The sequence below is a fragment of the Vidua chalybeata genome, chromosome 5 (genome assembly GCF_026979565.1).
Source record: "Vidua chalybeata isolate OUT-0048 chromosome 5, bVidCha1 merged haplotype, whole genome shotgun sequence".
In the NCBI taxonomy this organism is placed as follows: Eukaryota; Metazoa; Chordata; class Aves; order Passeriformes; family Viduidae; genus Vidua; species Vidua chalybeata.
The window spans coordinates 39,084,823-39,097,363 of NC_071534.1; the positions used below are offsets into that span (position 1 = coordinate 39,084,823).

Consider the following 12,541-nt stretch of genomic DNA (forward strand, 5'->3'; position numbering starts at 1 on the left):
GTGAGAGAAATGTTCTAAAAAAAGCTGATCTCATCTTGATGCAGATGCCTAAACTGGGGCAGGTGAAATACATTTGTCAAATGCCAGTTTTCTTGGGTGGTTGTAAAGAGTTTAGGCTCAGGTGTAGCTACTTCAGTTCTGCCCTACAGAGGTCTGTATTTTGGTGCAGTGAACCCCAACACAGGTGTCTTAAAATGTCCTCTCCAGACAAATGGATGCTTTCAGCCTTCATTTCTTTGATGTTTGTTTATCTCTACAGTGGGGAAAAAACACTCTGCTCTAAAGTGTGGTTATAAGAGAAAATCATTAATAAACATGTGTTGTAGGGAATACTCGGAGGCTGCAGCATACAACAGCTCTCCCACACCACATATGCTCAGAGAAGATTGAGAATACTGTTTAGTAATTAAGGCATGAGCTTGGAAAAAAAAAAAGGAAGAGTGTTCCTACTCATTAAATATTCACTGTCTACCTTCCATATGACGCTCTTGAAGAAGGAAGTATATGTACTTATTTAATTAAAGAGGGAAGGTAAAAATAAGTACATCTAGGCAATATTCATTCTGGGGATCATTAGGTTTGAAGTGCTTTGTGCCCACATGGTGACTGTAATATTTTCCTTTTAATGTCATTCTGTTTGTAAACAGACGCTTCTGATCTTTATTCGTGTATATGTATTTTAATGATTATTTATATTCTGCAGATTTTAATCAACTTCTCATTTGGGTTTTTTTACACCTTGCATAAGCACAGTTTTTCTGTTATGATCAGCTCCGCAGTGTTGTTTGGAATAGCCTTTTTCTGAACACTATAACCTCTAATTCTTCAAGGTCTTTACAAAGACCTTAGGTAAATTTGTGTGGATTTCACTGGTAAAAGAAAAAGAAAAACCAAACAAACAGACTGAAAAGAAACACAGATGAAAAAAGCTTTTCACAGTTTCTCCTTTACATAAATTCACTAATTGCTTAATTATAAATATGAGCAATGGAACATCTTCAAAAAGAAACAAGTCACCAGACAGGGGCATGAGAGGATCTGGAGCCCCTCCAAACCTGGCAGTGGGAGCTGCTCTGGCAGGAGGTAAATGTCTTGTCCTGCAGCAAAGGAGGAGCCACATGGGAGCCTTGCCAAAGGTGACCCTGGCAGCAAGCTGGCAGGCTGTCTGCTGAGGTAGCAGATGATAGAGTGCCCTTCTCATTGCTATGACTATAACAGTTATGGGCCACTTGAGTTTCTACAGGTTATTGCTTAGTTGGGATTTTGGGAGCAGAAATATGGGGAATTGGTTTTGCTGAAAATGTATACTGCAGAGAACAGGGAATATAGAAGCTTTCTTTTGCTTTAAATGTGTGAATACTCCCAGTATTATTGTTAAGTTTTGTTAAGTGCTGTTAGTATTGTTAAAGTACTCTTCCTGTATTCTTTGGAACAAGTACTGGGAAGGGAAAAGCTGGAAATATATAGGCAATCCTAGATTATTTTTGCAATGAGGGTTGAAGGAGTTTATGTTTGGGACCATGGTTTCTGTGTTGGATTTAAGGGCAATTTACCTAAACTACTTTCTCTGTTTCTTTGAAATATTTTTGCTGAACTGCTGCTGAAGCAGTACTAAAGCAGAAGGAGAAGGCAGTTAATAAACTTGTTTTCTGACTCATTTATTTCTGACTCAAACATGCCAAAGTTTGTGCAGCCTCTAAGAGCAGAAAAACTCTCTTGACCTCAGTGACCTCCTGGTCAGATCTCAGCCTCGACCTTCTGCATGGTAGCCTTTTATAATGTGGCTGTGTCAACGCATCAATTATTTTTAATTTTATCTGTACTAGAGCACAGATTATTGAAGAGACCAAAGTTTCAGGTGAAAAAAGTGGTACCAATAGTACACATTTGTAGGATTAGAAATTCATATTATCCATTATGAACAACAATGTACAGTTTAATTTTTCTTTTCTTCTGGTTCATAGTTACCTGATAGACTTTGCAGAGGAGTTTTAGACTAGTCTGAAACTCCTGCCTGTTCAACCAAACCAAATCAGTTGATGTCAAAGTTAGCAGAAGCACACCCAAAGTCAGCTTTCCAAGGCAGAGACTGCAATTATCTTGTGTGCAGAGGTCACTAACACGTGTAAATAGTAAGTAACCATGAATGTATAAGTTGTTATGTTTCAGTAGAGAGGACCCCTGAGCAAGTCCAGTCGTGCAGCTCGCGTACACCAAGCGGCTCAGCCGTGTGGGAATGGGGCTGTTCGTGGGTCAGTCATCCTGTTGACAAGCAGGAGTGGCTGTCACAGGCTCAGCATCTTGCTTATGTGGCTCTGTTGCTCAGCTCCCACCGCCGTGGCATAGAGAGACAGGGGAAGCTGAGCTGTCTCACTAACACAGCATTGACTGGTCCTTATTTGCCTTAACTGTTCTCTTATCCAGGTGTCCAAACTATCCATAGCACACCTTTGCTCTGAAGCATTTGGCATTATCTGAGATGTCCTGTCTGGTGGAGACTTGGATGGATGGGCACTGTCAGCTCAGTGCAGAGTTTGGGAGCTTGGGTGTTCGCAGTGCTTGTTCCCATCTTGAAGTGACAGCAGTGAGGGGCTTTGTTCTCTGTAGACTTTTAAAGATAATCCAATCCTATATTAATTATTAGTGTTCCCGTTAGATGGAATTGTGTCAAATAGGAATAATTGATGGATACTGCAGCTCTTTATATTATCTATAGTGTGTATTTACAGATATGCTTTCAAGGTTGGCTGATGTAAAATTCAGCACACCAGCTGTATCTTAGTTTGCAGGCTGAGATGCAGATTGTGTTGCCCTTATTTGTTCTATTTGTTGTGATTAATCAGACACAGAATCATGCAAGAGATGGAGAGTTTCAAAGATACCAAAGTTCTTGTGCATTTTATTTTCTGTCCTTCTTGGAGGAGAAAATAAGTATGGGAAGTTATTTTGGACATATGTATCTGTCTATCAGGCCCTGAGAAGTTTCGGATATTCCATAACTGAAAGTGTGCAAGACCAGATTGGATTGGGCTTTCAGCAACTTGGTCTAGTGGAGAGTGACCCTGCTTATGGAAGGGGATTGGGACTAAATGGTTTTTAAGGTCCCTCCCAACTCAAACAATTCTGTGATTCAGTGGTTCTTTGATTTCATCTGTGCTTAGTGCCATAGAAAAATTAGTGGTTTGTATTGCAGGGCCTCAGCAGAGGACATACTATTTGCACCATTTTTGGGGTCTGTCTCATTTTGGAAGATAGTTTTTAAAAATAATTATTTGTAAGTTCCATTCCTGGAATGAAATGCAGGAAGAATTCCATTGCTGCTGACTTCTGCAAGCATTTCACAATCAAACTAATGCTATATAGTGTTTCAGGGCAGTTTTCAGGAGCCATCCTTCAATGGAAAGGTTCTATTTGAGGCTCAGATTGCCAAACTAAGCATAAAAGTGTACTTGTAAACTCCCAAGTTCTGAAACCATGTGCTGCCATCAGGGGTAGAGATTTTGAGTTCTTAATAGTTCTTTAAGTGCCAGGTGAATTTTATATGGGGTATCCTTTCTCAAGGTAACAAAGGCAGAAAGTTGCAGGGCCTGGGCTTATTTAAAATGCACTCAGAGATATTTAAAATATCCTCAGAGAAGGAGATACAGGATTTTCTGTACAGGCATCATCTACCAAGTTGCTTTTGTGTTGTAAATTGTCCAATAGACAGATTGTTTTTTAGATTAACAAGGCACATGAAAAGAAAAACAGAGATAAATTAAGAGATTGTGATTTCATACAGCTTTTGAGCAGGGAAGGGGCCTAGTAAAAGTTAAAGGTGTGAGCTTGAAACAATTAATAGGAGGAAGCAGCATCCTGAGAACTGGGGAAAGGCTTTTGAGCTGAAGTTGTTTAGGCAGGTTTTTATGGTTTGAACATGAAAGAAAGTCTGAGAAAGTCCCAAACTGATTTTGAATATATCCACATGCACACTGTGGGAGCATTTTGAAGGCAGAGATGGTTCTTCAACTAGTTAGTGACATTTCTTAACTGAGAAGGATGATGGGGCTAAGGTTGCAAAGTATGAAATTAGGTAAAGGCAGCTCCTGAGCTTTTGATTTGAAGAACTTGGCTAAATTAGAGGTATAAATGAGCTGCAGGAATTAGGCAACAAGAGGAAAATGGAAATACTGTGCCAGTCCGTTGACAAGAATATTAAATTGATTGTGTTTAGAGGGGATAACAGGTGGCACATTTGTTTAGAGAATAATGTCTCCATTTTCCATTCTGAGGTTGAGAGGTCTCTCTGATTTTGCTATCACTCATTCTGCTGGCATCCTCTTGGAATTATTCCTTTTTATCATTTTTGAAATTTGATTATTCTAAAGATGAGAGAGTATAAAAAGCCATTGGTGTCTTTTTTCCTTAGCAGCAATTTATGTTTTTTTCCTGTGAACTCTGTGATCTTTCCTTCAGTAGACCAGCAGTTCTGGTGTTGTCCTGTTACTTGCGATAATGGAAAATACACTATTTTATTTATCTATATTTGGTACTGGTTTTGCCCCTCTAATTCTAGTTCAGGTAAAATTAGAACAGCTATTGCTCATTCTACAGCCTGCCTGAAACACACAATACCCCAAAATCAAGGGAATGCAAGGAGCCACATATATTGTATGATAGATTGTAAGTCCAGCCTTGGAGACTGACACTTCAAACAAGAACAACATTTAATTTTTAAATAGTGATTATATTATTAAAAACTGCTATCCTTTCTCTACAAATATTATTTGTAATACATTGTCAGTGTACTCTATTTTATAGAATCATGGAATAGTTTGGGTTGGAAGAGACCTTAAATACCATCTAGTTCCAACCCCTCTGCCATGGGCGGGGATACCACCCACTAGATCATGTTGCCTAGGGCCCAATCAAACCTGGCCTTGAACGCCCCCAGGAATGGGGCATCCACAGCTTCTCTAGGCAACCTGTACCTATGCTTTACCACCTTCTAGTAAAGAGTTTCCTCCTAACAGCTAAACTAAATCTCTCCTCTTTCAGTGTAAAACTGTTTCCCCTTGTCCTATCACTATCTACCCATGTAAGAAGTCACTCTCCATCTTTTTTACAAGCTTCCTTCAAGTACTGAAAGGCAGCAGCAATGAGGTCTTCCCAGAGCCTTCTCTTCCCCAGCTCTCTCAGCCCATCCTCTCAGGAAAGGTGCTCCAGCACTCTGAGCAGCTTCATGGCCCTCCACTGGACCTACTCCAAGAGTTTAACAGCTTTCTTAGCTTTCCAGAAATCCCTTGCTAGCTGTCATTGATTTTATTTTGCCCATAAGATCTGAGATGAGTAAAAGGTTACTCTGCTAAATGAAGCATGAACAAAGCCAGGGTGCAAACATTATGCAGTATTAGTAGAACAGGATACCAAAGCCAGTACCGTGAATCATGTTCTGTGTGTGGTTCATTTATGACCTTTAGTCACAAACGTATGAGGAATCAAATAATATTACTCTGAATGAGTGATAATGGTGCTACCCAGCTGTAGGGCATCTTTAATATTGTTCCTGTGCCCTTTAAACACTGCAGAAGTCTTATTCCTGCCTCTCTTTTGCTGCTACATTCCCTCTTGAAACCATTGACCCATGATCCCAATCTCAATTTCTTGATTACATCATCTTTAAAAACATGTAATTATATCCTTTCTTTGCAAAATAGAGATTAAATAATCTTTGCAGTACAGGGAAAGGGTATTACATAAATAAGCGACCTCCCATGCCCCACCTCTGCCCAAAAAAAGCCAGTATTTAAATAGCCATCACTCAGCTCTCTGTTAGAGACTCGGTAGGTCATCCAATTGCTGTAAAAAAATGAGTAAAGGAAAATGCCCCTACAAAAGAAATTTTAAATTGTAGCAAAGTAGCCTAAGTGCTTTATGATGTAGATGAAGAACAGGGGCAAAAGTGGGGTTTTGTCAGCTCTTTTTATCTGTGACTTGGTGAAGCCTGGAAAAATAAAAGGAAGGTGTAAATGAATTGAAGCAGAAAGGAAGGAGAAAAGTAGATAAAAGCTTCCCTACTTGCAGCAGATCTCTCTTTTGCACAAACATTTCTAGTTGTGGCTCTTGTTTTGCAAGAGATCGTGGAAAAGACAGATAAGTTGACTGCCTATCTCTATGGCAATCTCAGAAAAAACGTGAGAAGGGAAATAGGCGAGCCACATCATGATAGAGGACTATGAATGCACAGCTAGGAATGCAATCTTGTGCTGGACTGTGAGGAGCTGGGACAACTTTTAAGTGTATCAGTCTTAGGAGAAAATGTTTAAATGGACACCAAAAAAATACAGGGTTTGGGCTGGTATTCACATAAAAGAAATAGTCCTTAAGAATATAAAAACCACACAGAGAATGACAAGATTCATTAAGTGTAGTTTAAGATACTGTCTGATGGTAATGAATAGTCTGTGGGTGAATGAAGAAAAGCAGATGTGAATGCACACAGTGTCCCTGAGTGCTTTTACGTTGCTCTGCTGTCAGCTGAGCAGTACTGTAAAGGATCTTGCAAAATGGAGAATGTCACTGCTAAAACCACACATTTAGAATTTAAATTCATCAAGCCTGTTAGAAGTCCTGCCTGTTCTTTGGGTTGGTGTCTGGTCTCAAGTTTGTACAGCTAGCTGTGGAAATCAAGTGCCACGTAAGCTATATGTCAGCTTTGATTTTTGCATTTCAGCAATCTAGCTTCCCTAAGCAGTGGCAAATACTCAAAACTCATGGTGGTGTCTGTGGTAAATTGATCCATTTCTGTTACAAAAAGCAAAAAGCTTTTAACATTTCAGCTCTTGTCTCTTAACACAGAAAACAGGGGGGCTAATCCCTAGCACACTGATTCTGAATGGACTGGCACAACCACATCTGCTGTGCTGTCCTCACCACTGATTATTCTGTCAGTCATAGAATGGTTCAGGTTGGAAAGGACCTTAAAGATCATCCAGTTCCACCCCTTGTGCCATGACTTTGAAAAAAGTAAAAGAGCACCCCAAACCTTGCATTTAGAGAAGTGAGAAGAGCACAGGTAGTAGCAACAGAGCTCAGTGTTCCTACAGGAACAAGCTCAATAGCTGTACTTCCCAGTTTTAAGTACAGGAGGACTGTGGAAAGGAAAAAAAAAAAGCATCATAGACTAAAGAAGTTTGATTTCCTGTGGATTTAGTGTCATTATTGATCACAAGCTATGACTGAAGCTTTTCCCTATCTAGGGCATTTAAAAGTACTGTTTCACCTGTAGATCCTCTGCTGCCTAATACAAGCAACTCACTTTTTGGTTTCCCCACTGTGAGAATCCTAGTGGTTTTTGTCCTCCACCACCCACCAGTTGTTGACCCAGATTTCAGATACCATGAGGATCAGTAAGGATTAAGAGATACATACATTTTTGAGGACATAAAGAAACACATATAATGTGATGTCTTTATCAGGTTAAAAATACATTTTTCAATTTTCAAAATAATTTGTGATTATCTTTTGAGGCAAAGGAGGTTGCACTGCTCATTTTATTTTAAAAAATTCTAAATACTATTTGTACTATACTAAAAATAGTATGTTTACATCTCATGAAAGTATATCCAGAATAAAACCCCTTGTTTCCAGTGATTTAAGCTGTCAGATAAAAAAGATGTGCTGCTATCTAGCTGAAGAAATATATTAGCATGCAGAAAGCAATGCTGCTTCCTCTGGGAGGTTTTAATCAGGCCTCTTGTAGTGATTGAGATGCAATACTCTAAAATAAGAAAAATTATTAACAAAATCAAAAATCTAGAGTGCCTTTCACACAAATATTCATCAGTGTATCTTGTAATTACATAGTCAATAAATCAACATAGTGTGTAAGTGCTTCAGTCATGGTGTAAATATCTTAATGACTGAAACATCTTCACACATGAATAATTTATACCTGTATGATTCATTTTTCATATCCACGCTTTACTTCAACATGAAAAACTAATTCTTCTCTGTCAGAGAATGTGTGCTTGATTATTGCCTTCTTTCTCTTCCTTGTGCTTTTTTTCCACCCTTAGACACACTCCATTTCTTCTCTTCTGGTTCCTCTAATGTAGTTATCTTATTTATTCATCCTGTCTGCCTGGGTTTGTGTTCCCAGTGCATTTCAACAGGCACCTGGGAAATAACACTCAGGCATAAGCTGCTTGTGCTTATGCAGTTTCCCAAGTAAAAAGGACCAGCATCTTGAAAGATTTACACATTCTCAACTGATAGTTGCATTCAGTTTCCTCTCCTCAAGGCAACCATTGCAGAAGGAACTTGTGCAAGTTGGGCTTTGCCATTTTCTGGATCAATATGAGTTAAAACTTTTGTCAAGGTACTGATGACAAACATTGTTTGAGTCTTCTTCCCATATATTTGTAAATGTGAAACTTGTGTGTAGCTCCAGAAACCACTGGAATGTTCAAGATTAAAATAATTATTTCTCAGTGCAGGAATGGGAATAGGGAATACTTAAATTTTGCTCTGCTGCACATGCTTATTTGGCTGTTTGCAAGGCACTGCACGCATCCTGCCTTACTTAGACCTTTAACCTGCCATCTAAGACAGGAATTTCATTGTGATAAACTCCTTCTTTAGTTAGTAAGAGAAAGACAGGTAGCTGCTGAGGGCAGTTCATCCAGCTTTAAAGCTACTTAGTGCTTGAAGCTCCAGGCAGAAATGCTACTGGGTGGACTCTATTCTTTTGGCTCAGAATTAAAGATCAGTTCAGGTTTGTGGAGCAGCTTATTTTGTAGTGCCTATGAAGGTTGAGCCTTTAAAAATTCAACCCTAGTTGTGTACAGAAATTGTTCACTCAGATTTAACAACCACTTTCAAAATTGCTGAATCTTGCCTTCAAACCCTCAGATTTTGAACTTGAATAAAAAAAGAAAATCCATAGGAATCTAAAAATTATTTCAAGTTGTGGGGGAAAAGGAGTTCTATAATAATTAACTGACACTTTTCTGGTATTGTATGTCATTCCAGCCAACCTTTTTTCACTCCATTTCTATATGCAGTTTATCTACATTACACTGTAATGAGGAAGAGCACCTTCATTGAGTGCTCATCACTCTCTTTCAATTTCTTGTATTATTATACAGATTGTTAGTTTTGTATGCTAATACAGTTTTGCTCTCTTCTGTGCCAGTATTACATTTTTTTGACTAATTTTTTTAGATTTAAGACTGAGTGGAGTATCTTATATCTGTCCTCCCCCCCATACTTGGAAGCTCAGCTGGAGTTCTTACACAGCTTCAATCTTAGTGTCTTCTGAGGCACATCACAATTGAATGTGATCTTTGTTTCCTCACAGCTGGTTCCAGTACATTGTGAATACCAGTCTCTCCTGTTTGCTGGTAGGACATTTGGTAAATTTGATCCAGCATAAGTCTTCATTTAATCAGTTTTTTCTTATTCTGATTGTAAGCACCTCCAAAGGCTTCTGATAGCACTTTATTTGTCTCAATCTTTTTATAGCCTTAAAGGACATCTTCACTTACTGTATCTTACTGCACTGAGTTATTGATCAATGCATATTGGTTAGTAGGAGTTCTCAGCCAGTCTCCAGAACATACTTCACCCTGATCATTGCCTGCTTTGTATTGGCATTTAGGAAGAAGCCTGCTCTCTTTTTGCTTTGCTGTTCTCTGGGGTAGTTTCTCACCACAGTCATCAATCATGACTGTTGCTCCAACTTACTTTTCTGTTTTCTGTATTCAGTGTTGATCATTTACTGTCTATGTTCTGTTGTAAGCCAGTATTTTATCCAGTGGCAGGATGTCAAAAGAATCTTCTGAACCTCCTCACATGTATTTTGCTTTAACTTCTACTACTTCTAGGTGTCACACCTCCTGCACTTTCACCATTTTGTCCTTCCTTTTATGAAGGATTTCTTGTAGACCCTTTCTTTATCTTCTTCATTTGATTATTATAGCTGCTATCTACAGACCTTCATATTTTTTGTGAAAATTAATTTAGCTTCCTTCTCTAACCTATTCACTTACTCATTTTTTTCAGATAATTTTCGACTTTTAAAATTAATTCTGTTTTTTCAGCATGTCTGTTTAAATTCCAGGTAATATTTATCTTCAGTTGTTCAAGAGAATGATTCACTAACACATCCTGTTTCCCTCATCTGGTCCATCTCTGATTCTGACACACTTTGAAACTTTCGGACACCCCAGATTCACAAACTTCCTTTTGCTTTTATTATTTTCAGCATCAAGTTCTGATTATTGACACCTTAAATGATGCTATTCCAGTATTTCTTGAAGTGGCATGTTATCTGGTCAGAGAAATAGAATAGCCACGGAGATTTTATGTGGGGAAAACATGAAAATGACATAAATACCACATTGGTATAATACTGATCTTTTGTTGTCTAATTTTAACAGATTCAGTAGCAACAGCTTCTGGGCCACTGCTAGTTGAAGTTGCCAAAACTCCTGGTGCTGCTCTTGGGGTTGCACTAACTACCTCGATGTGCTGCAACAAACAGGTCATTGTCATAGACAAAATCAAATCTGCAAGTATTGCAGACAGGTGAGTGTGACAGAGGACTGACACTGCAGGTCTATGCATCCATTTTACTTCTTTTTCTGTTTGGTCTGGTTTTAAAGGAACCCTTCTCTTTTTTGAGAAAATCAACAGAACCAGGTCCTCTCAAGGTTGCATGTCTTAAAATTAGCACTTTGTCAGATGGCTGTTTCAGACTGCCAAGTCTAAGACTTCCATCTACTTTAGCTCATTCTGGTAGTATTTGGTGACATAAGCCACCCCCCATGTAATATGTGACTGGCTGCTTGCACTATGCAACACAGCAGTTAAAAGGTCTGCTCTGACTATTAAATGTAACACTGTGGCAGAGATCAGTATTTAAAAAAAAGAAATGTAACCCACTGGAATTCTTGAAGTAAGCCCACCATCTGGAACAGCTGTCAAGGGAAGTAAATTTTGAGGCTTTGCAACCTTGAAGTGTTCTTTTAGAATATATCACTCATTCTTGTGGCACAGTGAAATGGAACTCCTTATGTCTGGATTCTTTACTGATAGTTTAGAATACAAGTGAGGTATAAGGAAGACTGGCTTCTGTATTTCTTAATTGTTTTGCTGTAATATTTCCACTTCATTTAAACCTTTAAATAAAACCATTTAAACCATTAAAATTATAGCTAGATATTTTTCCCCAGTGGTCTGAACCTCTGCAACAGAGTTGTTGCAGATCTTTTCTGGGGTGCGTGTGTGTGTGTATGTGTGTGTTTATACATATACAATATATTTTTATATTCATATCTCTATCTAAATTTTTTTTAAATATTACGTTTCAGCAGCAAACTCCTCCTGCATGTCCCCAGTCACCCTACCTTGTAACTCCTCTTTGGCAACGGTGCTTTCTGGTAGCACCCACTTGTAGCAGTGAGTCTACAGCTCCTCTGTGGGCTTTTCCCTACAGTAGAAACTTTGAGAGTGACGGCCATTGATCCAGGGGTGTTCTCCAGTTCAATGGTGCAGGATGCTTTAATTTTCTCCCTCTGTTTTTTCCCATTTCGCAGGGGGTAACCAATTAAAGGAGCTGTCCACTTGACTGGTACGTCGGGATGCTGACTGCTGTGTTTGCATTTCTCAACTCATCCAGTAGCCAGTCTCTTGAGTGCAGCGAAATTTAGCAGATAGCCCCTTCCCACCCCACTCCTACAGTCATCATGCTAGCCCTGGTTTCATTATTTGTTTGACTACTGCATAATTTCATCATCATTTACAGCTTTTGTTCTAATAAGTGTTTGAATTATAACTCAAAAAATGATGAACTGGGTGCTTGTGTGAGGGATATGTGACCAAGTTATTAGAGTCTCCTTAAGCTCTTCTCATTTTATCCTGCTGCCATTCACACATATTTTTAGAGTCAGCTACCCCATTGCAGTTCTGTGAGTGATGTCTTGGCATATACTGTATTAACGGAATTGTTTTTAAGGTTTGTACTAATAGAGATAAAGTCTGACCAGTGACAGTGCCTACAAAACACAAATGTCTCTCGAAAAAAAAGAACATGTTCATAGTTGTCATGACCAGTTTGAAGGCAGAAAAACTCATTGTGCAAGCAAATAGCATACCTGATCATACCAAGTTTTTCCCCTTTTATTTAGATGTGGTGCATTACATGTAGGAGACCATATTCTGTCCATTGATGGCACCAGCATGGAGTACTGTACGCTGGCGGAAGCAACGCAGTTTTTGGCTAATGCAGCAGATAATGTCAAACTGGAGATCCTTCCCCACCACCAGACACGGCTAGCGCTGAAAGGCCCAGAGCACGGTAAGAGGATCTGTAGCACCAAACAACTCTTTCTCTTTCTTTCTTGTGCTTTGCCTGCCCATGCTGAATGGTCAAAGCTATCATTGCAGTTTTGTCTGTAAATGTTGTTTCAGCTCCCCATGTTATGTTTCTGCAGTCTGAGCAGCTCTGTGATTTCTTGGTCTCATGAACTGTCTGAGATTTCTATGGCCAGAGAGGGAA

General features: G+C 39.0%; 1 protein-coding gene across 2 annotated transcripts in view; it reads left to right on the forward strand.

Moving 5' to 3' along the window:
* GRIP1 (glutamate receptor interacting protein 1) overlaps positions 1–12,541 on the forward strand; it is a 309,828-nt gene that overhangs the window by 250,753 nt on the left and 46,534 nt on the right. For both annotated transcript variants that reach the window (XM_053943227.1, XM_053943226.1), the window contains exons 8-9: positions 10,422–10,569; positions 12,171–12,340. In XM_053943227.1, the coding sequence (XP_053799202.1) occupies positions 10,422–10,569; positions 12,171–12,340 (318 nt within the window). The remainder of the gene's footprint in view (positions 1–10,421; positions 10,570–12,170; positions 12,341–12,541) is intronic.